The sequence below is a fragment of the Phyllostomus discolor genome, chromosome 3 (assembly GCF_004126475.2).
Source record: "Phyllostomus discolor isolate MPI-MPIP mPhyDis1 chromosome 3, mPhyDis1.pri.v3, whole genome shotgun sequence".
Taxonomy (NCBI): Eukaryota; Metazoa; Chordata; class Mammalia; order Chiroptera; family Phyllostomidae; genus Phyllostomus; species Phyllostomus discolor.
The window spans coordinates 121,579,827-121,607,370 of record NC_040905.2 but is presented as its reverse complement, the minus strand read 5'-3'; the positions used below and the strand labels follow the sequence as shown (position 1 = coordinate 121,607,370).

The 27,544-nt window shown below is 44.4% G+C and overlaps 1 protein-coding gene across 1 annotated transcript in view; it reads left to right on the top strand.

The window, feature by feature from the left end:
* SLC5A11 (solute carrier family 5 member 11) overlaps window positions 1-23,892 on the top strand; it is a 56,861-nt gene extending 32,969 nt beyond the window's left edge. The window contains exons 8-17 of the mRNA XM_028516242.1: window positions 918-1,023; window positions 3,493-3,573; window positions 7,905-8,110; window positions 13,259-13,394; window positions 18,995-19,102; window positions 19,468-19,618; window positions 21,143-21,311; window positions 21,720-21,935; window positions 22,609-22,777; window positions 23,591-23,892. Coding sequence (XP_028372043.1) covers window positions 918-1,023; window positions 3,493-3,573; window positions 7,905-8,110; window positions 13,259-13,394; window positions 18,995-19,102; window positions 19,468-19,618; window positions 21,143-21,311; window positions 21,720-21,935; window positions 22,609-22,777; window positions 23,591-23,796 — 1,548 coding nt within the window. The 3' untranslated portion in view covers window positions 23,797-23,892. The remainder of the gene's footprint in view (window positions 1-917; window positions 1,024-3,492; window positions 3,574-7,904; window positions 8,111-13,258; window positions 13,395-18,994; window positions 19,103-19,467; window positions 19,619-21,142; window positions 21,312-21,719; window positions 21,936-22,608; window positions 22,778-23,590) is intronic.
* The last annotated feature ends 3,652 nt before the right edge of the window (window positions 23,893-27,544 follow it).

Here is a 27,544-nt window from a genome sequence, read left to right as displayed (position 1 = left end):
GGTCTTCCTCCTGAGATAGGCAGTGATCTGCTATTAATCAGATGTGCTGATGGCCTATGAGCCTGCCCCACCCTGACCTTTGGATGGGCAGAGCTCCTGGAAAGTGACCAAGAGCAGAGGCACCACAGCCTCCAGGCATGTGCTGCTCAGCCAGGCCAGCTCACATGGATGCTGTCATCTTATCCAGCTGGAGATGGGAGAGCTGGTCCTATGTGAGGGGGTGAGAGGGGCAAAGGAGTCCCATTTGATCTAAACAGGAACTGGCTCTACACCTGGGGAAGCCTTCACGAGGGCAGTTACATCAGTGGAGGAGTTTAGAGAAAGGAATCAACATTGCAAAAAGATGGGCTAGAAACAGGAAAAGCTTGGAGACATGGATGAACATGACTTGTTAAGGAAACAGGGCTTGTTTTGGAGTGCCTGGGAGGACTGGTAATAGGAAGTAAATAAAGGAAATGAGAGCAAGCAACAGGTAAATCATTCCAGGCCTGGGATGCAACCCTAACTGATTTATTTAGACCACCATGGAGGGGCTAGAGAGCCACTGAAGAGCTTAACTGGGAAGAAGGAGGAGATTACCCTGATGGTATCTGATTAGGTGCACTGTGGAGAAGGGGGTGGAACAACACCAAGAGTAGAAATGGGAAGACCACTGAGGATGTTGTTGTATTAGCCCAGGGAAGAGGCCTCGAATGTAATTGCCCACAGGTGTCCAGTTTGACACCCAAACTCTGGCAGCAGATGGATGAGGAAACAACACTATCTGATCCTTCTGTGTTTTCCAGAGTCAGGGTGGGGCCTGAATCTAGGCTAGGGGAACCTGTGCTGCACATGTCCATCCATCCCCCAGCCATCCACTCATCCATGCATGCATGTATGCATCCATCCCTCCATCTGTCCACTTCATGTTTCTATAGGTGGACATGTATGCGGGTGCCATCTTTATTCAGCAGTCTTTGAAATTGGATCTGTACCTGGCCATAGCTGGGCTGTTGGTCATTACAGCTGTCTACACTGTTGCAGGTATGACTGAATAAGGGGCGATGCTGGGAGGGGTGGTGTTTAAGGACTGTGGGCCACCCCATCTCTTCCTGACCCATCTTCTGGTGTTCCACTCTGTTGACCTCATTAAACTTCACTTCATTATCCCAAATAATATGATTTCTTTTGGCTGCTGTCCTAATGAAGATAAGGCCTGATAAGGTAGAGGACCTAAAAATGCACTACAACTGTATCAAGCTGTTTTTTAAGACCTATTTATTGAGAACCTACCAGGTACTGAATATGTGTACTCACATGCACTAAACAAAATCAGGTCATAAACTACTAGAGCCTGAGGCTGGGCAGCCTCATCTGTCCCCCTTAGACTGGCATCCTAGAACAGTGACTGCTGGCATAGAGTACAGCCTTGACCAGTATCTGGTTTTGAATATACTCTCTCATCTTCTCTGCCTTTCATTGATACATATTCATATTCCAGACATCATGCTAGGAAAGAGAGTGAAGCAGTAAACAGACAGACAAAATCTTTGCCCCAAAGGAAAGAAAACCAATAAGCAATGTCAGAGTGTATTATTATAACCTAACAAGTGCTATGAAGGAAAATTCAGCAGCGTAAGATGGAGAGAAATGGGAGAAGGATGTTTTTTACATGGAACATTCAGTTAAGGTGATATTTGAACCAGATTTAAGTGATTAAGGAAACACCCATGAGAAGTTTAGGGGAAGAGAATTCCAGGCAGAGGGAAAGACAAGCGTAAAGGCTCTGAGATGAGAACATGGTTTGCTTGTTGGAGGGACAACAAGAGGGGTTGATGTGGCTGAAGCTGAGCAAGCAGATGGTTCAGGCTATGTCCTGCCCACCTGCAGGGGTGCACTTCACACAAACTGGGGTGAGAGTGACACCTCCCACTCCGGCACCATGCTGAATAGGCGAAGTGGTGGAACAAAGGGCTGGCACCTGAGCCTAGAAGGACATAAATTGAGCTTGGGTTGATGTCTAAGTGCCATGGAACACTGCTGGGGGCTCCAAACAGAAAAGTGACCAAATCTAACAATCCAAAGGCCTCTGATACTGAAAGATCTTGGCTGATTATTTTTAGCACTAAGAGAAACTCTGTGCCTGGAGCCCATAGGAAAGGAAGGGCCAGTCACAGCTGCCAATTTATCTTCACGTTTCCTTGTCTAGGGGTCTGTTCCCCCATTAGACTGTAAGCTCTGTGAAGACAGGGAATGCACTATTGTCCTGTTTGCCTCTGTATTTCACCATGTAGAACTTCGTGGGAGCACTCACCAGATGTTAGTGAATATCCAATAAAATACTGAATATAGTGTCTGGCACATGATAATGCTCCATAAATGTTAGTGTAGAAATGATGGTGGGTTTCAGTGGTACCAAATCTTCAGGATCTCACCACACTCGTGCAGTTTAATTGCATGGGAGGACAGCAGAGAACTGGGGCTGGAAGGTAGGCCAGACTTTTCCCCACTTGGGACAAACTCCTGTTCCTGTTAGCAAGGAAGGAGAAGCACAGAACACCACACCCATGGGCATGGCTTTTATGGCGCAGTGACCTTGCCCAGCAGCAAACGTGTGTCTATTAGATGTGTCCCCACCCTTTGGGGAAGAAGCAGAGAAGGTGATATAGGGAAAATACTAGAAAAATTGCTCTGTCCAGAATTATTACAAAGATTTTTCTAGGCGGCAAAACCAACAACAATCCCCCGAGGCCAACCACCACGACCCTGTTCAGGAAGCGTATTAGGACTCTGAAGCCCTCATATTCTTTTCCCAATGTTAAAAACAAAGGTATTCAGGGCCTGGGGACTGTGGCCTAAGCATCACTTTCTGTATCATTCAGAAATTACTGTGTAACAACCACTGACAAATTTAGGGACTTAAAACAACAATGGTTCTTTGTTGCTCACAATTCACTTCACAGATTGTCTGCTGCTGGTGGTTCTGCTGGTCTCACCTGGTTCAGGTGAACTGTAGCCGGATGGCACCTGGCACAGATGTTGGGACAAGGTGGCCTCACTCACTTGGCTAGTGGCTTGCTTGGGCTACCATCCAGGCTTTCCCTCCATGCAGACCACCATCCTCCACTAGGCAGACTAAGTTTCTTAAGGAAGCATGGTGGACCTCAGGGCACCAGCAGAGCAAAAACAGAAGCTGAAGGCCCCCTTGAGGCCTCAGCTTGAAGCTGCACAATATCACATCCACCACGTTCTGTCCATCAGAGTAAGTCATTTGGCCAAGCCCATATTTGAGAGGTAGAGAAATCAACTTCACCTCAACATGGAAGGAGTAGCAAAGTCACACGGCAAAACAGGCATGCACAAGAGTTATTGTGGCCATCTTTGCAGACAATTAACACTGAGCAATTTCCACAGTCAAGTCTTGACCTTTCAGATACCCTCTGTGGCCCAGAGTAAGTCCTCTCTGTCAGAGCACCTGACCCTCACATCAGTACTTGTCCCCTCCCTCCCCAGGTGGCCTGGCTGCTGTGATCTACACTGATGCCCTGCAGACTGTGATCATGCTTATAGGGGCGCTCACCCTGATGGGCTACAGTAAGTGGGTGTCCGGTCACTTGGGTGAATGGCAGCACCTCCTTCAAGCAGGGACATCTGTTCTCACCACTGGGATCAGCAAACCCTGCTGTCAAAAGCTTACTCCTGGGGCCTTGCTGCTTGAGGCATGGTTACTTCAGCAGAAGGAAAGCTGTGCTTATCACAAAAACTTGCTGTGTTTTTAAAGTCAAAATTAATAGCTCTTTCTGAATTAAGATGGATAAATGATTAAATACATAAATAAAAAGGATATATATGTATGTATTTTTTTATCATTTTACTCTTAGCCTTTCTGTATCATATTTAAAGCAGGTTTCTTGTAGATACCACATAGTTGTTTTTTAAATTTAATCTGATGATCTCTTTTTAATTTGTGTCTTTAGGTTAATTCCATTTATATCATTATTGATAGGATTAAATGAAAATCTACTATCTTGCCAGTTGCTTATTTGTTCCATTTGTACTCTGGTTCCATTTCTCTTCATTTATGGCTTATTTTAGTGCTGGCCCTAGGGTTTTCAATAATCATCTCAGTCTACCGTCAGACTTTATTGCACTGCTTCATTACAGTGTTGCAGTTCCCGGGCCTCACAACAGTGCACTCCCAGATCCTCCCTCTCATGTTTTGTGCTGTTGTTGCTGCACACTTACTCATGTTATAAACCCCATTCAATGCTACAAGTTTTGCTTTAGACAGTCTACTATCTTCTAGAGTGATTTAAAGAAAAAGAAAAAAGTTTTACACACTGTAAATTAATATAAACCTTCATTCTAACTATTTCTGAATATCTTTATTTCTCATAATGTTGGGCTTGTGGTAATGGACCCTCCATTTTTGTTTGCCTGAAAACATCTCCATTTTTCCTTCATTTTTGAAAAATATTCTCGCTGAGTATAATTTTATAAGTTATTTTTATTTCCAAGCACTTTAAAGATGCCACTCTATTGTTTTGTGGCTTGCATAGCTTTGGAGTGGTCTGCTATAATTCTTACCTCTATTCTTCTCGGCGCAGCATGGGCTCCCCCTGCCCTTTTGGCTGCCTTCATGACTTTTATTTTATTTTTGATATGCAGCAGTTTTCATGTGATAGGTCTAGATGGGAATATATGATTTTTCATATTTATCTTGTTTGGAATTCTCTAAGATTTTTGGAATTGATAATTTGGAGCCATCAAATAAGAAAAACAAAACAAAACTCAAGGATTATGGTTTGGGTTAAGAAAATTCAACTTTATTTTTTTTATTTTTTTTTTAAATAACATTTTTTTTCTAAGATTTTATTTATTTATTTTTAGAGAGTGAAGGGAGGGGAGAGAGAGAGAGAGAGAGAGAGGGAGAGAGGGAGAGAAACATCAATGTGCGGTTGCTGGGGGTTATGGCCTGCAACCCAGGAATGTACCCTTGCTGGGAATCAAACCTGGGACACTTTGGTTCCCAGCCCGTGCTCAATCCACTGAGCTATGCCAGCCAGGGCAGAAAATTCAACTTTATATAATTTGTAAGTGGCACACATAAAACAAAGTATAGCATAAGGCAAAAAAACATTAAACAGAGGGAAAAGTCACTTTATTTTTAAAAATTGCAAATTTACAATGGAGATATAACCTTGTGTATTAAATGACATTGCGGCAAGATTCACAGAGCAAAAGAAATAGAAGGAATTGACAGAAACCAAAACAGTATGAAAATACTTTAACACATAACAGTATAAGAAGCCAAAAGAGTAAATAAAGTTTGGGGAGTTATAAATATTGTAAGTGAATAATTATTCTCAGAACAGTAAATATATATTTTTCCAGTATCATAGAACCATCTATGAAAACTAACTATTGAAAAATAACCAATTTTTGCAAAAATACCTATGTAAACATTGTTCAGATTACATTATTTTGCCCATGTAAAAGAAAAATAAATAAATAAACTTATTAGAAAAAGTATAAATTTAAAAAATCTAATTACTTAGAAATTTCAAAGCCATCTTCTAAATAGCGCTTGCTTCAAAGAAGAAATAAAATTGCAATTACATACTATTTAGAAATAATGATGAGAATATTACATTTCACAGTCAATGATGAAATCAAAAGCTGTAACCCTAGAAAAACAATTATATCTATGAATATGAAATCCCAATTTAGTGAGTTAGAAAAGAGAAAACTATAGGGTGAATTACTGCAATGTCTGTTTCTTTGAAAAGGACTATAAAATACAGTGGCAAATCAAGTCAAGGGAAAGAAAGAAAAACAGGGCAGTATAATTAGGAATGAGAAAACAAACTAAATGCACAGAGAAAAAGATTTTAGGAGGTAAGAATATAATATACAAAGCTTTATGCTAATAAATATGAAAACTCATTTGAAACCCATGTTTTCCTAGAAGAGTCTAAATTATTTTTTTAAAAAAGTTTAATCCCCACCTGAGGATATGTGTATTGATTTTAGAGAGGAAGGGGGCAAGAGAAAGTGAGAGAAGCATTGATCAGTTGCCTCCCAAATGCACCCTGACTGAGGATGGAATCTTCAAGCTTTTGGTGCATGGGACGACAGTCCAGCCAGCTGAGCCACCCAGCCAGGGATAAATTACTAAATTCGACTTAAGAGAAAAAAGAAAGTCTTAATAGTCCAATAATGAAAGAAGAAATTATAACACTTCTTTAAAAAAACCTCAAAAAGGTAACCAAGAAACATGAAGCGCAATCCATTAGAATCAGAGAAAGTGCTATCTAGTATTAAATGCAGTGAAAATAAGATCCATAAGATTAAAAAAAAGAGACAAAGTTATTATTATTTGCAGATGACAGGACTCACAACCTAGGGGAAAAAAAAGAGAACCTGAAAAACTGACCTAAAAAAGGAGTTTAGTAAGGTGGCTGAAATCAGATTAATAGTCAAAATCACTCACTTTTCTTTATGCTAACAGGACTTTGAATTCCATCGGTGCCCACTCACAGTGTGGGGTGTGGACAGGCAGCATCAGCATCCACCGGGAGCCTTCGAAAGGCAGCATTTCTGGCCCCACCCAGACCTGCCAGATTCAAGTCTGCATTTTATTGATTCCTGTGCACATTACAGTTTGTGAAGCTGTGCCTTCTCCATCCTCACCCACCCTGGGGTGATTTATTCTCAGCTTTCCTACTGGCTATATATACTAGGTGAAGTGCCCGTGCTTTACATACTCAGATGGGTGGGTCCAATTATTGGCAAAAATTGTTTTGTGTTGATTATTGTCAATTATTGACACCCTACCACCACTACCACAAAATAATTTTTCAGAGAAATAAAGTATGACAAAAACTTACCAGCACAGTAATTATTTTCCTAGTTGCTATTTCTACCCAAGTGGTAAAAACAACCTCATGTTTTCTACACCAAAAAAAAACCCCAAAAAGGCTTTCTAGAATATAATCTAGTGAGAGCAACATTATTTTGGGGTAACACTGAACCTTTCGATTAATAAAAAAAAGCAGATTCCAAATGACAGTACTTTATTATTTTTTAGAGTAGCTCACCCTTGGGCCAGATACTGTGCGTTTCATGTGCAACATCTCACTGAGTCCCAGCTCCAGCCCTGTGAGGCTGGTGTGACGTTATCCTCACTAGCAGACGAGGAAACTCAGCCTCAGAGATGGGAAGCCACTTGCTCCAAGTCACAAAATACATGTGCCACTCTTGCGATATCATGAGTTGAGAGATGCTGAGAAGCTCAGAGATGAAAGAATGCCTCCTTAAGGCAAGGGTTTTTTTAATGCAGGGTCTGTGGGCAGAATTCAGGGCATTTGTAAACCCCGAATGGAGAAAAAAAACACCTCTATTTTCATAAATCTGTCACTGAAATTTAGCATTTTCCAATTATAAATGTAGACAATAAACCATGGATTTATTAGCCATATATGTGACTTTGATACCCAAGGATGCTGCAGATGTTTTTATCCAGATATTCTTACAGTTGTTGCTGATGCATTGAAATCCTGTTCATGATCAAGGCTACTTTGAAATGAAATTTGTTGTTAGATCTCCTGCTAGATTTTACTACTTAATGGGCAAAGAAATAAATTACTAGGTCACAGTAGTTTTTATATTTTCATGATTGTTTTCAATATATTTGGTTTTCTTTAAAATTCTACACATTTTGTGTTATGTATTTAGCAATCTTATTCTGAGAAACATTCCATACTCACTACCAAAGGCATTAAAAAAAGTGGCTAAGAACATTTAAGGCACTAACTCTCCTTAGTAACTATACTCTGAGTAGGGTTTCATGGTCTCCAATAATCCCATCACTGCTGGAGAGCCACCTGAGCTCCTGGCACATTCGGGCTTTCTCTGATGTCCAGGTTTCGCTGCCGTTGGAGGGCTGGAAGGCCTGACGGAGAAGTATTTCTTGGCCCTGGCCACTAACCGTACTGAAAACAGCAGCTGTGGGCTCCCCCGAGAAGACGCCTTCCACATCTTCCGAGACCCACTGACATCTGACCTCCCGTGGCCCGGGATCCTACTTGGAATGTCCATCCCGTCTCTCTGGTACTGGTGCACAGATCAGGTATGAGAAGGGCAGCTGGCTGCACTAGCTCCCTCCAGGACACTCTTGGGAAAGTCTGGAGATGTTCTCTCTCCTGCCCTTCTCTCATTTGCCTTGCTCGCCTCCACCCCCATCCTCCATAATGCCTTCCTCTCTACTATTCTACACACTATCTTACTTCTTGCTTGGCTCATACAATTGCAAAGCTTAATCCAGCCTGCTGAATGTCTGGGAAGATCCAGTAAGCAGAAGAGACAAGACATTCTAAACAGAGGTTAAAACTATTTATTGGACAACCCTGGCTGGTGTGGCTCACTGGAGTGAACCAAAAGGGTCACTTGTTTGATTCCCAGTCAGAGCACATGCTTGGGTTGCAAGACAGGTCCTCAGTAGGGGGGTGCACGAGAGGCAAGCATATATTGCTGTTACTCTCCTCTCTCTTCTTTACCCTTTCTAAAAATAAATAAATAAAATCTTTTACAAAAAAAAAAGAAACTACTGACTGGACAAATGTTCATTGGACATTGTCTATATACCAGGCACTCAAAAATCATAAGTAAACAAATCAGACAGGGCTCAAGGGAGATCCTGGAGCTCACCTTCCTCCAGTTAGGATAGACAGACATAAATAAATAAATTATGTGCAATGTAAGAGGTGAGTGAAGATAGGCCTGGGAGTGACCTTTGGGCACTAGGTTCCAGGAGGAGAGCAAGAGCCCCATGTGACTGTGGAGGAAAGGACATGTGCAGTGGAGGGAACTGCCAGAGCACAGGCCACAGGCACATGTGTAGCTGGTGTGAAAAAAATGATACGAGAAAAGAAGAAAACACAACAGTGTGTACAACAAGCCCTGCTTTGTTAAAAGAAAGAGAATAAACTCAATATATTGCATTTACTTGTATACACATAAAGAAACTGGTTGGATGTGTCTAAAACAGAAAAGAGCAGATATTTGTGGGCAGAGGTACCAGGTTGGTGGGAACCATATCACTGCCCACCTGTTTATTTTCTAGGTTTCAAATCCAGTGACTGTATCACCAGTTGAAATGCTTTTTGTTTTCTGTTACATTAACAGTCAGGTCTGTGTAGCAGTTTAGATACCAAATTGTATAGTTAGAACTGATGAGAGTTTAACTAAAGGAGACAGTGCCAAGAATGAAGCCCAGGCCCCCCACAGGCTGGATCACCTCCACCTGAAGAGTTACATCCCATGGTGTACCATGGCAGTGATGATGCAATACCCAGACACTGCCCCTTTAAGAGGCAGACCCCCTTTTCCTCCTTAGAAATCTCAGGTGGGAGAGCCCTTGGAGACAGTACAGGTCTGAGTTGACAGCATGGGCTTTACAATGAACAGACCTAGAATCCAGTTCAGGTGGCATAATCCTGGGACACGATTTAACACTTCCGAGTCTCTGCTTCCTGCTCCGTGGGGTTACTAATGGTTACAAAAGAGGAGAGCATGAAGAATTTGGTCATTGTGCTTTTGTTGCAGAGACATTTAATAAACAAACCATTAAAAACATTTACATTTTACTACAGTTCATGTTTCTGCTCTTGACACAGTTCACCAGCTTACATTGATACATCTGTATAAACATTTACTTGAGATTCCTCGAACTCTTATGAGCTGGCATGCCAGTGTATGCCCCCGAAGTCCACCTCCAGTCCACCCTGTTTTGTTCAAGGATCTGGAGACTTGGTCCAAGGGGGCTCCACCTCCTTCCAAATGCCAGGCAGGGCAAGAGGGTGCACACACCCATGCCTCCACGAGCCCTGTCCTGTGACTGTGGTCTTGACTGCACAAGTGTTGTTGTCGAGCAGGATTCTGTAGACTCCAAATACTGGGGTTCTCTGTGTGTGCTGCCCTGGGATGTGCACATCTCTGCCAGAGCTGTACAAGGCTCATTTTAGGACAGAAGAAAGGCAAGGTGGCATTCATTGTTCACCAGTTTCAAGCTCATTCCGGATCCTCCTGGGCAGAGATGGAAGGTGAATAACAATTGCTAAGATTAATGACACTCAAACATTTACTGATGCTGTGTCACTTGCCTGTCACTGATCTAACCATTTTGTATGTATGAAAGCAATTCATTTTCTGAACATTGCTATGAGCCTGGAGAGTTGTTGTGCAGGGGGGATACCCTCCTCTCAGGGTTTGTGGGTGTTTGAGAGGAGGTACAACTGTCTTGAAATTTACCCAGCTGTCTCTTGAATTCATATCTGGAGGCTGTACTCCTGCAACATTTAAACAAGTACGATTTGTGCTTGTAAGGTATACTTGGTTGCAACTGACAGGAAAAAGTCAAACTTAAATTAGCTCAGGAAAAGGGTGGGGATTTATTAGCTCATGGAATACAAACTATAGGAAGGTGAATGAGCCTTCAGAAACTGCTAGAGCTTATTCTTGTTTCCCTCACCTATTTTTCTCATCTATTGACTTCATTGTCTCCACCGCAGACCAACAGCAAAGAGGCCAACAATCCCTAAATCCTAAATCCCAAACTCCAGTGCCTGGGCTCTGATTGGTCCAGCTTGGGTCAGGTGCTGACCCCTGCATCAGGCAACTGTGCCCAAGAGGATACAGCAGCCATGTGGAGAGGTGGTGGACACTCTGGGAAGACTGCCCCATTGGTGGCCACTATAAAACAAAAGGGAAGAATTCCAACTTTGTCCTGCTCACCACAGCATCACCATGACAACAATACATTTCACTCCTTGTCCACAGTTCACGGAACCAGCTGAGAAAGCTGCTGGCGACCACCAAGGCCTCCATAACTTCTTCAGATGCTTCAAGACCCAAAGCTTAAGGAAACAGTAGAGAAGTTCTGAGCTCAGGTAGATTTGATCCAAAAACTGGAGGAGGCCTTGTGGGGGCTAGTCTTCTAGGCAGAAAACACTCTGCGGCAAGTCATTCCCTTTGTGGAGATGAATTTTGGCAAGACCTAGCTTCACCCCACCCAAAAGAGAGTTTTTGAGGAGGCATCAGGGTAAGATGTACACATACTATGCACAGTAACCACAAGCCCAGACAGCCCAATCCTTTGGCAGCATTACCTCAGGCCCTCTCTCTGTCTGTCTCTTAACTCCTCACTCCTACTGGACTTGAGTGGCTACTTTTCTCTTCTGTCCTCCTTCCTGCCCTTGCTTTCTCTGTCTTGGTCCTTTTAAGACCCCCTCCACTACCAGGTCAAAATTCATTCATGAAAACCAGCCACAGACAATTACACCTGCCCAGTATTGCCCCAAGACCAGCTTCTTGCTTGCATTATTGGTCCGGTGTTACCTGTTTCCACATTCCTGGGCTGTGGCCACGTGGTTCTCTGATCTAGTTTTGAAAATCTGATTTTAACTCTCTTCTATTCTGGTGACCTATTTGAACGTCTTTCTCTGGCTTCATCCAAAAACAGCAGTGACAATAACAATAATCACTAGTGCTCTTTTTGCATATGAACTGCTAGGCACTTCAGAACAAGCACTATTATGATCCCCATTCGGCAGATGAGAAGACTGAGGGCTGAGGAGTTTAAGGACTTATCTGAGCTTACAAAGACCTGATAGAGGAGGATCCATACTTTGTCTACACTTTTAACCACTCTATTGCTTTGCCTCAACTCACCAACTGGGTGTTCTCTTGATTCTGGGGTTTATACAGAACCTTGTGTGAGAGAGAGCCAACCGCCAGCTGCCCATCTGTGCAGAAGCCACTGCCTGACCACCAAGCCCACCACCATCACCTCTCCCTGACAGGCCACCCCCAGCCTTCCCACCTTAGTAAGGCGAAATCTGCATCTGGGTGTTGCAGGAAGAGCAAGATGCATGCTAGACACCATGCTGGGTGAGGATCGGGCTCACTATGACCCTCCTCCCATGTTATGTATCATGCTTTTATTCCTCTCAGTTAATCTGTTTTTTCAACTGAGATGTTCGTTACCAATAAAATGCTACTTGACCACTATTCTGTTTAGGGTTTGAAAGTTACAAAAAACAAACTCCTAATCTGGGTGACCAAATTGAGACTGGGCTCTTCTGAGTTCTGGCTGGCTGAATGGGTGTGTCCCGTGGGCATGGGCACCTGCCCTTGAAACCTGTTCACAGAGCTCAGTTTGTGTCACTGTTACTGTAGTTGGACCTTAGCAAAAGTTGCAGGTTTCATATTGAAGTTGACATTGATTCTGGTGTCTTCTGGCAACTGTGCGAGAAGGGACCAGGCCCATGGCTTCTGAGAAAGAAATGCCCTCAAACACAATGTTTTCTCCTAAATGGAGAAATGTGTACTATGGAGCCTAAGATTATTAGGGGTGTGATATGGAGATGGGGGAAAATCTTACCCCTCAACACTCTTCCCATTAATGATTCTTTGCTGATTTAATGAGAATTTTTAGTCATCCATAGGAGGGAAAAATAGTTTAAGCCTATGTTTGCTTTAACTTACATGACTGCAGGTGGGCAGAGGTGAATAATAACAAAATTTATTGGGTAGTTACTATTTATTGGACTCTATTCTAAATGTTCTAAGTGGTTTGACTTCGTTTAATTGTCAAAACAGTCCTAATATCTCCACACCCCCCCATTTTATAGATCAGGAAACCGAGGCAAGGAGAGGTAAATTTTTTTTTGCCCAAGACCACACAGCAAAGGAGTTGGGAAGTAGGGCTGGTTTCCAGAGTTGGCACAGCTGGATTGAGGGGCTCTAACTGTGCTATGAGAAACTGTTTCTCTTTCTCTCCAATTCCTCCTTTTTTTCCTCTGAGATGACTTTGGCCTCAGAAGGCTTTCCTGATTCAACAGCAGAGATGCAGCCGCGCTCTAAGCTACTCTCTGGGTTAGCCATTCCAGTGGAGGCTGCAGAGGGTGGGGTGCCTCTTTCCTTTGTCTGTTTTAGGAGAAATTTCCATGTAGGGCTGTAACTGGCCTGCAATGGGTACATACTTTTTCTCAACCAATCACAGTAGCAAAAGAAGTGGAGTAATTCTATGGAGAACTCTAATTGAACAGGTTCAACCACAGAATAAAGGAAAGGGATTGAGAATAGGAAAGAAATGCTTCCTGTGAGAGAAGCCAGGAAACCAAGTTCCAAGTTCACTGTGCCTACCTAGAAGCTATGCACACTTTGTGTGCCTTAAGAGAAAGCCATCTCAGCTTCCGATCACTCCACTGTTTTCCAGGTTATTGTTCAGCGGAGCCTGGCTGCCAAAAACCTGTCCCATGCCAAAGGAGGCTCTCTGATGGCTGCATACCTGAAGGTGCTGCCGCTTTTCATGATGGTGTTCCCTGGAATGATTAGCCGTGTTCTCTTTCCAGGTGAGAAAAGAGTTGGGAAGAGAGGTCATGTGTCTGTGAGTCTCAGACCCAGAAATGCTAGAAACATGTTACTCACTGCTCTAAGGGCCTCTTCTAGTGACTCACCTGAGAGGTAACTATCCAGGCATCGACTGGCTCTATACCATTTCCCAACACTGGTCCAATGGGAACGTGCTCTAGATGTCCCAGGCCAAGTGCAGTGGAAACCCACCTGGGGCCTTGCCTCAACTATATTTTTTGAAGCCACAAAGTAGGCTAAAATTTGTGGTCTCAGATGTCAGTTTCCTGAAGCCTCACGCTTTAGTGTTTTAGCCCTGTGGTTTGGTAACTTAGGCCCAATGGAACTGTTTTGGGGCTAGTTTTCTTAACAAAAATAAGGGATTTTAAAGCATTTGGAGTATTTGCCTTAGCTTTTTTTTTCTTTTTTTTTTTGTAATGTGGTACGGGGATGGGGTTTGCCCTGTGGGGATTAAGCAGCACTAGGGGTGGGGGTTATGGGGTGTTACTGGAATGTCAGGAAGTAGTGACCTATACAGAAAAAAGCTCCCTCCCTCATGCCTTATCCTACAATGTCACACAGAGGTAAAGAAAGGATAGGGTGACAGTTAGTTGGATGGTCCAGATGTTTTGTCAAAATAATTCAGGACCATAAGAATTAGGAGGGGAGAGTTGGGAAAGGGAAGCAGGGAGCTGTCTGTGGTGCTAGACTTTGGGCATGTGCTCTCTCCCGCCCAGACAGATGAAGAACCCAGAGAGTCACTGGTCCTGTTTCCAGAGAAGGGGCACCACCTTGGAAAACCCCGGATGGGAGTAAGAACTGGTTTCTGGGTTTTGTGGTGACTTGAAGGAAAATATACAGCTCTTGGGCAGGCTTGAGATAGGAACGGAGACCACGGCTTCAAACGGCCAACATCATTGTTCTAGCGCCAGTCCCTGCCTGAGAAATTTGGCAGCAGAATGTAGTGGTTATTTATGAATACATACTCTGACCTGAGCTCCCTGAGCCTGGGTCTCAGCTCTGCCCTTTACAAGCGGTGTGACCTTGAATAAGTCACTTAATCTCTCTTGACCTCTGCTTCCTCATTTGTAAAATGGGGAAAATACTTGCTAAGGCTTAAAGCAGTTCCTGGTACATGGAAAGCACTACATAAGATTCATTCTTATTATTTTATACTTGTATTATTTCCTTTATTCCTCAAAATGACCTTATGAGGTTAGCATTATTATTGTTATTTTCATTTACAGATAAGGAAACTCAAGCTCAGAAAAATTCATTCGCTCATTTATTTATTTGTCCATGTATCCAACAACTGTTTTGAGAGCCAGTTTTAGAAGGCCTTATTTTAGAAGGCCCTGGGGATTCATAAGAGGACAAGACATACAGTATCCCGGCTGCTATGGGTCTTTCATTCTAGTGGTAGAGACAGAAAAGAAAGTAAATAGATAAATAAGATATTCCTTGATTGTGCTAAGTCAACACTGTGAGGAAAATTCCTAGGGCAATGTCACGGGGGTTCTGGGCAGGGACCCCTTCTGAAAGAGGCCACAGGGATGGTTTGAAAGTATGTTTGAGAATGACACCAACCAGATTAATGATGGATTAGATGTGGGATTAAAGGGGAAAAGAGGACTCTATCACTTCTAGATTAAGTAACTTGTGGGAAGTTACATGGCTATCATGGATGAGCCAGGGTTTAAGTCCAGATGTGTCTGCCTCCAAGCTGACTCTAAATCATGCTACTGTCTCTCTCAGAAAATCACATTTTAAGCTTTTGCCCAATACTCTTGACAGTCAGCCAGTCGACAGTGTTTTATTATTAAATGAAACATAAGGTCATATTCTACACTTCTAAGAACTTTGTAATGTAACAAATGAGTCCAGTAGTCATGAAAAAGTAATGTAAAATAGATATCAAAGCACTCCTGCATATGATAAAACCAATAAGTGCAAAAGGAGTTAAAAGAGTAGAGTGAGAAGGGTACTTTTCGAAATGTGGTCCTCAGCTGCAGCAGTGACAGCTTGGGACCTGTTAGAAATGCAAATTTTGCCCTGGCTGGTGTGGCTCAGTGGATTGACTGTGAAGGAAAGGGTCGCCAGTTTAATTCCCAGTCAGGGCATATGCCTGGGTTGCAGGCCAGGTCTTCCACTGGGGGCACATAAGAGGCAAGCACACATTGATGTTTCTCTCTCTTCCTCCCTTCCCCTCTCTCTAAAAATAAACAAATTAATTAATTAATTTTAAAAAGAAGAAATGCAAATTTTCAGGCCTCAAAGCACTACTGAATCCAAATCCATGGGGTGAGCCCAGCAACCTGTTTTTTGGGAGGGGTATTTATTTACTTTTAGAGAGGGGAAGGGAGGGAGAAAGAGGGAAAGAAACATCAGTGTGTGAGAGAGACAGTGATCAGTTGCCTCTCACATGCCCCCAACTGGGGACCTGGTCCACAACCCAGGAATGTGCCCTGACTGGAGATCAAACCAGTGACCTTTTGGTTCACAGGCCAACACTCAATCCACCGAGCCTCACTTGCGAGGGCCCAGGAATCTGTTTTAACAAGCCCCTCAGAAGATTAAGAAGCCTTGGCCTAAAGCGCCAGACTTGGGGAAAAGCCAGTATACCTTCCCATTTCCACTTCTCTACATCTTGACTCCACCAGCTCCCCACTGACTGTTCAAGTAGCTCTAGAACTGCCTAAAAGGATGCTCCAACCCTCAGCTCTCATGAGCCTGGATAACACCCTCTTCCACTTAGTCCACCTGAGAAATGGCACACACTTTTAAAGAAACTACTGGAAATTAAAAGAGAAGCAAAATAACCCTCAAGACAATGAAACACAAAAATCTAGAGATGTACCTATTTACAAAGCCACCCGAGCTTTGTAATAAACTAAGGATCTGAGATCTGTCCATGACACTTACTGGCTGTATGATTTGGGGGAGCTATCTAACCTTTCTGTGCCTCAGTTTACTTGTCTTTAAAAGATGTGTAACAATATCTTCCTAAACAAGTGGTGAAGATTACATAAGAAGGTGTGTGTACAGTGTTTATCTGTAGCCTTGAGTCATAGTGAATGTTGGCATTTTGAAGGAGGAGGTTTGTGCTATGTTTGTATTTGATACTATTAGAGGCTTCCTACATTTCAAGCATCGGAGGCCCTGACAAGGGAATCCACTCCATACATGAAATAGTTGATTAATTAACGCAGGAGAGGTGAGCAGATATTGGCTTCATTTATAACTTAGTTGAGCCAACTAATGTCCCTATGATGAACATATTTCTTAGACTGAACAGTTTTCTGCCTCAAACATGGTTGAAGGTTGTATTCCTAAAAGGTTAAACAAAAACTTTGCAGTTAATTAGATACTGCAAGGAGATTCTTGCTTCTTCTCAGTGTACCTTGAAAAGAAGAGCTTTTGGACAAGAGGCTGAGCCCACAGAATTTAATGTAAATGTGACCTTTGCCCCACCTGGGAGGCTTCTTACCATGTTCTGGCCATGAGAATGTAACTGTTTTCTATTTTTTTCCTAAACTTTCTCAGAAGAGTCATAAACAGTCAAGAACTTTGACCTCTTAAAAGCATTTTCTCACCCTGGCCAGGTGGCTCAGTTCATTGGAATATTATCTTGTGCACCAAAATGTTGAGGGTTTGATTCCCAGTCAGGGCACATACCTAGGTCGCAGGTTGATTCCCCACCCGGGGTGCATACAGAAGGGAATGGATCAATGTTTCACATCAATGCTCCTCTCCCTTTCTCTCTTTCTTCTTCTCTAAAATCCTGAGGTGAGGGGTTTTTTAAAGTATTTTTTTCAACAAGATTGATTCTCCTTAATTCTTCTCATCAAATGTCATTTTTAGTCTGCAGTTTTAATTTTGTCTAAGGCTGGGCCAGAGTTTTGGCATCTACTTTTATTCCATAGTAATTGCTATCAGTATTATTAATCATGGCCTCAGAACCCATTTCTTCTCCCATTGAGGGATGTTAGGGGAGGGGAGGGTCCCAACCTTGAGGAGACACAATAAGAGAGTGGAGGAGTTTTACAAAGACCGGCTGGCCATTGGGCTTCCCAATGGATGAAAGGCTATTTCCTGAGGCTATTTCCTTTTCTTAGGTATTATATTCCATTAAATGAGAAAATGAAGCTACAATATTGGATTTTTTAATTGTGGTGTACTTCAAATCTTAGCATCTGTTAAATTAACAGTTTTCATACAGATAAAAAATAGGGACTAAATATACAACCTCACCTGGAGATGCTGTCAAACATCTGCATTTGAGGCCACCTGTGAACTTGAGGCCCCAACTACATGGTTACCATGATGCTACAATTGCATGAGAACCAAGGAGGAGATGGGTGTGAGCAGTGAAGGGCTCCATGCCCACCCCTAAACTAAAGTAGTTCCCATCTACCACAGAAGGTGGTCAGGAAAGCAGTGTCACCTGTCAGAATGAGAAAGAAGGACCGAAGACTTTGAACTGAGCAGAAAGAGGGTCTGGGAGCTATTTAAGGGAGTTATTCTACCTGGCAAGAGACGTGAGAAGTAATAAGCGGTCCAGCTGGGGTGAATGGTGCTGGCTAGGCATTGAGATGGTGGTGAGGAGCGTCAGCTCAGATGTGAAGAGCTGAGGAAGACAGAAGGTGATAAGAAAGCCTTCCTTCAGAGGCAGGTGCCAAGACTCTCCACTGAGACAACGTGGAGAGTCTGAAGGTCCTGGTAGCCAGGATTAGGCCCTGGATGGGGTAACTGCCAGCCCATTAAAGATGGAAGAGTGTTCAGTCCCTTGGCCTTCCTTCTCTGATAAATTAGATCGGAAGTCAGAAAACCTGTGTTTCAGTGCTGACTTTGCTGGGTGATTATAATCAGGTCCCTTCCCATCAAAAGCTAATCTCTGTCTTCCCAAAAGGCTGCCTATGCTTACATGGTTGGGATGTGTTCATCATACTAACAGGTAAAGATGCAGAGCAAGAGGTACCAGGAAGCCTAGATGGATTTACACGGGAAGATCAGAATGCTGTTCAGGAAAGACAAGAACCAAAATGTGGAAAGAGGAGAGAGTTCAGAACCAGCATGGTTGGGTTTTTATGCATCTAAAGTGAGGAATGGCTGTTGAGAAGAAAATGGGAAATGAGAGATTTAAAACACGTTTGCCGTGTGTTGAGTGCTGGCATTCTCCCTTGCAGCTCTGTGTCCCTGCTTGGGTGTCAGAGAGATGGAGCCTGAGGTGGGACCTGTGTTCAGACTGGCTGCTGGGGGCCTCAGCTTTACCTGAGTTACAGTATTGCTGTAGTTACAGCTACAGTAATAGCTAGCTTGTATTCAGCACTTCTTATGTGTCAGAGTCTGTGCTAAGTGTTTATATACGCCATCTTAGTCTATCCTCACTATGATCTTATGTTATTGTCTAAATTTTTACAGATACGGAGCCTGAAGTTCAGGAAGGTTGGGTAAGAGGGTCATGGTTTGTAAAGTCTAGGCTCCTTTTTATTTCACTGAGCCATAAGCTATCTTGATGCTGGCCAGGGTCAGGCCACGTTTGGGCTTGGCCTGGGGCCCTGAGGGTGTGTGAGCTCACCTCTGGCCCTTGTCTTCTCCACAGATCAAGTGGCCTGTGCAGATCCAGAGATCTGCCAGAAAGTCTGTGGCAATCCCTCTGGTTGCTCTGACATCGCGTATCCCAAACTTGTGCTGGAGCTCCTGCCCACAGGTAATGTCCCCTCAGCCCCTGCAGCACCTAGGAGGGAAGAGCTGGCTGGGCTCTAATCTGAGGGAGGGACAGGATGAGTGGGTGGTGGGATGGAATGCACTCTGGGACTGAGGAACTGAGCTCCAGAGCCAGGGCCCCCAGACGAAGCTCAGGCCCTGGCTGTGCGGGGGGGGGGGGGGGGGGGGGGTGGTTCTGCCCAGCCCCCCTACCCAGTCCTTCCTTGGGGCTCCCCTAAGTTCTGATTCTTCAGAGTTGAACCTCCTGGGGTCAGCTGGCTATGGGCCTGGGGTCATCGAGTCATGAGTGAAGGCAGGGGCTGTGAGCAGAAAAAGCCTGAGGCCCACAGACCTCCCTTCTGCCCCCAGGGCTCCGTGGGCTCATGATTGCTGTTATGGTGGCGGCGCTCATGTCCTCCCTCACCTCCATCTTTAATAGTGCCAGCACCATCTTCACCATGGACCTCTGGAATCATGTCCGGCCTCAAGCATCTGAGAAGGAGCTCATGATTGTGGGCAGGTAAGGTCTTCTTGAGTGGGGCTGGGCCAGGGTGGGAAATGCCCAGGTACCCAGAAGCAGAGAGCCAAGCTCACCCAGGGGCAAAATCCACCAAAAAACTCACCCAGGTTCAGCCTCCTCTGATGGTGAACATGAGGTACATTAGGACCCCATGTGTAAGTCATTCATTCATTCAGGAGATGTTCCATGAGCAACTACTATGTGCCCGATACTGGACATAAAGCAATGAAAAGAAACAACTCAGTTCTGTATTCATGGAGCTATAGAAGGATAAATAACCAGGCAACTATACTGGCTGCCTGATTATTTAGCATACAACAAGATGCTATGACTGGGGAGTCAGGAGACCTAGGGTTCAGAGGAGGAGTCCCCAACCTGGACTGGGACCTGAGGGATGAATAGGAGTAGCCAGGGAAAAGGAAGGAGGGTATCCTGGGTTTTTGGGGGGGAAAAGTTTCTCTACCAAAACTTCTGCAAGTCCTGAAGTCTAACAGGGGAATATGAAAAAAATACAAATGAGTGGCATGTAAATTTTATGTAAAATACATGTAAATAAACACCTTGGGGCTCTGCCCCATAGGAAGGTACACCCTGAGAGCAGTCTCAGCCTTGGGCTAGGGAAAGAGTTCTTGGGTATGATACCACAAGCATAGCCATAACAGAAAAAAAAAAAGATAAATTAGCCATCATTAAGAAAATGAGGAGACAAGCCATAGATTGGGAGAAAAATATTTATAAACCATATATCTGACAAAAGGAGCTGTAATATAGAATAATCTACAGAACAAGATTGTAATCTGGAAAACTACAGTGAGACACCACCAAACACCCACTAGAATGACTATAATCAAAAAGACAGACAAGGAGGTGGGGAAATTGGAACTCAGGCCTTGCAGGTCGGAAGGTAAAATGGTTCAGCTATTCAAGAACAGATGGGCAGTTTCTTAAACAGTTACACATACACTTACCATGCAACCTAGCAGTTGCAATCCTAGAAATGAAAATATATGTTTGTACCAAGACTTGTACACAGATATTCACAGCAGCATTTTTTACAACAGTCAAAAAATAGAAACAATCCAAACATCCTTGATCAAGTGAAGGGTATGGAATGACATGCCCATTTAATGGAATACTTGTCAACAATAAAGAGGAATTGAATACTGATACATGATGCATGGATGAACCTCAAATACATGCTAAGTGAAGAAAGCCTACTGCCAAAGACTGCAGATTGTATGATCCCATTTATGTGAAATGTCCATAAGTGGTAAACCTACAAAGACAGAAACAAGTAAGTGCATGATTAGGGCAGAAACAAGAATAACCTGTAAATGTACATGAGGGAATGAAAGTTCTAGGGGGATAGATGTTCTAAAACTTGGTTGTGGTGATGGTTGCACAACTGTAGAAATATTCACCAAAAGTTACTGGATTGCAACCACCTCGATAAAGCTATAAAAAATAGAAGAAATGTTCAGGGAAGAGAGCACTAATGATTGGTCTGTCTCCCCTTGGCACCAGGGTGTTTGTATTGCTTCTGGTGTTGGTCTCCATCCTCTGGATCCCTGTGATCCAGGCCAGCCAGGGTGGCCAACTCTTCATTTACATCCAGTCCATCAGTTCCTATCTGCAGCCGCCTGTGGCTGTGGTCTTCATCATGGGGTGTTTCTGGAAGCGGAGCAATGAAAAGGTAGTTGTGGGTCACCCCTGCTATGCAAGACCCCAGTGATGCCATGAGGATGGGAGAGGAGGGGACTGGAGAAGGGATCTGAGGATGTCTTGACTTGGGTGGTGTTGGGGAGGATGAGTTCTGTGGAGGAAAATATAGGGAAGGTGTTACCTGGCCTTTGAAAAACAGCAATGGGGGTTCTATTTTGATGCATTCTCTCATAAGCTGAATTAACAAGGAATGAGTAAATTATATGTAATTGATTAATTATATGTAAAAGATAAACAGAGAAGTAGCCCCCGCCCTTTGGACCCCTGCAGTGACCTCCTCTAGAAACCTCTTGAGATGGCTTGCTGAGGTTTCTGGAGGCCCAAGCCAGCCACCCAACAGCCCTGGGTGTCACTAAGATGGCCTTGCTCTGATTTGCAGGGTGCCTTCTGGGGTCTCATCTTGGGCCTGATCCTAGGCTTGATTCGGCTGATCCTGGACTTCATTTACGCGCAACCTCAGTGTGACCAGCCAGATGAACGTCCTGCTGTGGTGAAGGACATTCACTATCTCTACTTCTCCATGATTCTGTCTGCTGTCACCCTGATCACCATGTCTGCTATGAGCTGGTGCACAGAGCCACCCTCCAAGGAGATGGTACACTTGGGTTCCATGCTAGAGCCATTGAGACCGCTGGCAGCAAGTGACAGGAAAGGGACCCACAGTGGCTTAATTAAGCAAAGAGGATGAACTGTTCAAAAAGCTGAAAAATCCAGTGTGGGGCTTTAGGAATAGCTTGACTTCAAGATTCAAAGCAGACCATTAGAATACAGCTCTCATTCCGCTTTTCTTCTCAGGCCCCATGTGGTGCTGGTAGCTTCTCAGGATTTATTGCTCTTATTCTCACTAAGCAAGAGCACAAGCATTTTGTCCCAGCATTTCCAGCAAACTTCCTGATTCCCATCAATGGTGTCAGCTCAAGACACACATTCACCTGTGAACAAATTCAGTCCCTATGGACAGAGAAGTGGCTGAGCTGAGAGGCTGACTGCTGGGTCCCCAAATACTCCAGGACTGCAGTAAGCTCTAGGGACAAGCACAAGGGAAGGTTAGACCTAAACATGAGACCCAGGGTTGTTAAGAAAGGTGGGGAAGTGAGTGTGGGAAGTGTCCGCTGTTCTGAAGTATTCAGGGAGTTGAAGCTTGGAGGAGAGTGGAGAGGGCAAGACCAGGAGCAAACTCAGTCGGATACAAAGGCCAAACTTGGGATTGGGCAGGGCATGGGAGAAAGGGATGACAGCCAATCTCACAAGCCATCTCTTCTCCCTAGGTCAGTCGCCTGACCTGGTTCACTCGTCATGACCCCGTAGTCCACAAGGAACAGGTGCCACAAGCAAGTCCCCTGCCTCCCACCCTCTCTCAGAATGGGCCAGCAGAGGCCAGCAGCACCAACATCCAGTTGGACACTGTTCAAGAAAACATGTCCAAAACACACAGCTGTGAGTTGCCTCTCTCCTCAGTTACAGTAGTTGCCTTCAGGAAGCATTACAGGTGTTAGGGAAATTTTTCTATAAAGTCACAAATCAGAAAGGGGCAGATTTGGGATTTTGGTACACCCTGACTCCCAGAGTCTATTTCTTCCCCACTCTCTAGCCATCAGAAATAGGTTCTTCAATAACTTTCAACAGATGCCTCAGGTGGGCAATTTAGCACACGGTTATAGAGATTACACATAAAATTCTAGATTTCCATCTCCTCTTGAAAAATGAGATGATCTGCCAACTCTGGGCCCACATGTCTGCACATGAACCTCATCTGGATCTATGAAGCAGATGCCCCTTAGATACGCCCTTTAGTCAGCCAAAGTCATTGGCAGCCCCAATTGTCTCCTGACCCTGTGGCAGCAGTTGTCATTTAGCATCACACATGCCCTTAAAAAAATACTGTGGCCATGAACCCATGTCAGCTTAGAGTGGCACCACAAGGCCACGTGTTTCAAGAAAAATGAGAGAGAATATTTCTTGACAAAAGTGAGGAATATTTTGGCATGTTGAATATTCAAAGAGGCCCCCTAATTTCTATACACCACCTACCTGGCTCCATAGGTAGTTGGAAACTGAAAATGGTGAGAAGTCTAAAAATATCAGTTTTCTGGAATTAAGCAGGCTTCCAGAATGAAGGTATTAACACCTTCCAGAAGAGGCATGAAAAGTATTCATCACAGTGTACGAAACACACCAGGTTGGTCTTCTCTCTTTTCTTCTCCGGGAGACATGGACTGTCCTTATGACCTTTATTTGGGTTGTTTTTAGGTGATGTGACACGCAAGCAGTCCAGAGTGGTGAGAGCCATCCTGTGGCTCTGTGGACTGGAGGGGAAGGACCAAGCAGAGCTTGTGAGCAGAGAAGACCCTGTCATCGTGTCCTTGGAAGAAAACCCTGCAGTGAAAGCCCTTCTGAACATCAACCTCATACTCTGCATCAGCTGTGCCATTTTTCTCTGGGGCTACTTTGCTTAGTGTGAGGTAAACCCAGGTGTCCAAGCTCTCAGTTTGTTTTCAATTCCCCATTTTTAAATGAAGAAAAAAAAATAAAGTTTTGTTTGTTTACCATGAGGCTTCAAGAGTGTTTATGAGCTATTTTCAAAATGACATTTAGTTTTAAAAAGGGGAATGAAGGTTAGAGGCTGGAAACCAGAGAGAAGAGTAAAAGCTTCCTTATTTCTAAAAGCTAGTTATTCACTCTTCCAGTCCATGGTGAAATAGCAACAGCCAAAGTCAAAGGAATAAAAAGCAAACACTCCCGAGACCCCCCAGCCTGACAGCAGCTGTATCTCCTCAACTGAGTGCTTGGTACTTGAACTTTTCCCAGCTCACCTTCAAGGAATAGGACCTATATTCTATATTTTTCCTTCTAGTCCTGTTGGCCTAGGGTTTTCTCATTGTGGTACTTATTCCTTGATACGACCTCTGAGAAATACACCTGAGTTGGTGCCCTGGAATCTTGCGCTATCAAAAACTTGGGGAATTGTATGCGCTTCCCAAACGCTACTTAGCCTGTGTTTCTCTGCCTAATTCCCCACAATGATGCTTCCCTAAAACAATCAACCAGAGGGATGGACAAATCCACAGTGAATATCTACCAGCTGAGGGGCAATGGGGATTTTGATCTGAAAGCATCCCTGCTCTGTGCAGAGCCAACCATCCTAATTTCTCTACTCCAGGTTATGATGGGGCCTGACCAGATGACCTGAAGGGGCTGTTTGCCACATGCACTGTGAACAGCAAGGGCAGGCCAACAGAGTTAGCCCTGAGACCATCCCTGGGTAGCCCAGAGCCATGAGCTTTTAGTCTAGTCCTGGGAGAAAGGAGGCTAAAGGGGTGGATTGGAACCATTTATCCCCCTGACAACTGAAGAATGGAGTAGATGCTCAAGGAACCCCAATTTCCAGATTTCGAAGGAACGCAGACAAGAAACCCAGGGGCCACTGGCTCACCTGGTCACTGTATGATAGCTTTAGTGTCTACTTGATTCCCTCAACATCTGGACCAGCCTGGTCCAGAGGTAAGTGTATTAGCTCAGGCCTTACCCCGGAGGCCTACCTTTTCCACACTAATGAGAATGAGAGTTGTGGGTTGAGCAAGGGCACACACCTTAGTCTTCCTGGGAAAGGGACTATGTGGGGAGCTGTTCATGAATGTAGTTGTTATCCAGACCCCTATAACTGGCTTCTGGAGAGAGCCTGAGCTGGTGTCTGGGGCAAGTGAGCTCAAAGGGAAGCTGCGTGCCCCTCTCCAAGGACCAAAGGAGGGGAGTGGTAGGCCCAGGAGGCTTCCCCAAATTGCCCCTCAGCAAGTCCTGGTGGCTACTCTGGACTGTCATGACAAGCCCTCTGCTGCCATTGGTTGGGGTCAGAAGTGCATTTCAGTGGGAGCTATAAACTCACTATAAACTCAGGCCACTGCCATTTTTCCCTGATCACTCCCCCAGTCTCCTGACTGGCCTTCCTGCCTCTACCCTTTCTGCAGCCCCAGGCAGAGTGAGTGAATCTGATCAATCCACTCCTCTACTTAGACTCTTCCAGTGACTTTCCCAAACTCACAGGATGAAGTCCACGTCCCTTGATGGGAATTTCAAGACCCCTGAAGGCCAGGCCCTTATCAGTTTCAACTCTGATAACTTACCATTTTCAGGCTAAGGTCATACCTCACTCAGGCCTTTCTACCTCCTTACCTAGCACAGTGGATGGCATACAGTGGGCCCCATATAATTATCCAATAAGTAGGGTTTGTTTGTTTTTTTTGTTTTTGTTTTTTTTTGCCTCTGCTCTTCCCTTTGCCTAAACTATTCCTCCATCTTCTGGCTAACTCCTAGTCTCTGCTTAAATATCACTTCCTCCAGGAAGCCTCCCTGATCACCCAACTCTCACTACGATATGTGCCTTCAAAGCCAGTGTCACACTTTGTTGGTTACTTAATGGTCTTCCCAACTGGACTTCCTCAAGGGCAGAATGTCATGCACACTGATGCCTACCACAGTGCCTGGTGAATGAATGGATGACCTTAAAACATCAATGTCATCTGGCTCCTTATCCGTATTCACCTGTCACACCCCCTCCCCGACACGGCTGCCCACCTCTGCCCAGGTACCTATCGCCAAGAACACCCACTATTACTGCACCAAGTTAGTTCCTTGAGGTGTAAGCTTAAAGAGGTGGCCAAATCCTCTTTCATCACCACAGTCTCTAATCTGCCCTGTGACCAGCCCTCACCTTTGGGAAGGACCCACAGTCAATCACCAGACCCTGTTGACTCTGCCACCCTAGCTAACAATGTGTTAACCATAACCTAGGCCAGCATCTGCTCCTCTCTCAGGGTCTCCTGCTTCTACATTGGCCCTGTCTGACTCCATATTCTGCACTACAGCCACAAGGACTGAAAGTACAAATCTGACTGCCACTCCCTTTGTCCCTCTCAGCCCCTATTGCCTTTTGCAGCTTCCAAACACAGGGTATAAAGTCCTTCCCACTCCTGTTGCCCTGTACCTCACAGCTGCGCTCCTCCCACTCAACTTCCATGCTGCCTCTAAGCACACAGCCACTGTACTAGCTGTCCCTTCTGAGATGCTCACCCCACCCCATGCTGACCCACTGCTCTTCTCTCTCCACATCTCTCTACCTGCTTCCCGGGTGCTCATTTGCAAGCTTCCTGGGGGCCCAGGCCATGGTTGTATGGTTCAGATTGGTTCTCCAGGGTCTAGGCCTATATATGGAAGAGTAAATTCTCAGTAATTACATGGAGGACACATAGCAATTATTTGTAAGACCTGGCTTCAATTCTGAGTCCTTGTGTGGAAACAAAAATGCTGAGTTTCCATCATGAAATGGCATACAAATGTTTTTTGGATCATTCAAATATAATTTATTGACGTGCACAAAAACTGAATTCAGAGAGAGCAAGAACAGAACCTTGATGGATTTTTTTGTACTTCCAAAAATCTATTTGGTTCAAATATACTCCCATGTGTCACTTGTGATGACATTTTAGTGTGTGTGATGGCTAGACCCCAAGATGACCCTCAATGATCCCGCTTCCTGGTGTCTGTGCCTTTATGTAATCCCCTCCTAGGACTGAACTGGCTTCTAACCAATAGAAGAATACTGTGGCAAATGTTGGTCTGTAGTTAATGACGTTACTTCATGTAGGACTGTCTTGCTAGCAGACTCACTTGAGAGATGGTCCTTGATGGCTTAATAAAGTAGCAGCCACACTGGGGAAACCTACTTGTCCAGGAAGAGCAGGGAGCCTCCATATGATGACCATCCAGCAGCCAGGGCCCTCAGAACTTGTGGTCCTACAACCACAAGAACTTTTTTCTTTTTATTTTTTAGGATTTTATTTATTTATTTTTAGAGAGGGGAAGGGAAGGAGAGAGAGAGTGAAACATCAATGTGTGGTTGCCTCTCTGCTGGGGACACCCCCTGCTGGGGACCTGGCTTGCAACCCAGGCACGTACCCTGACTGGGAATCAAACCATGACCCTTTGGTTCGAAGGCCTGCGCTCAATCCACTGAGCTACACCAGTCAGGGCTCAATGTGAGTTCTGACAACAACCTGAAGGAACTCAGGGGTGGATCCTTCCGTAGTCAAACCTCCGGATGGGACCCTATCCCTGGCTGACACTTTGACTACTACCTAGAGAGGACTCAGCTAAGCTGTTCTGGGACTCCTGACCCACAGTAACTATGAGATCATAAATGTGTGTTCT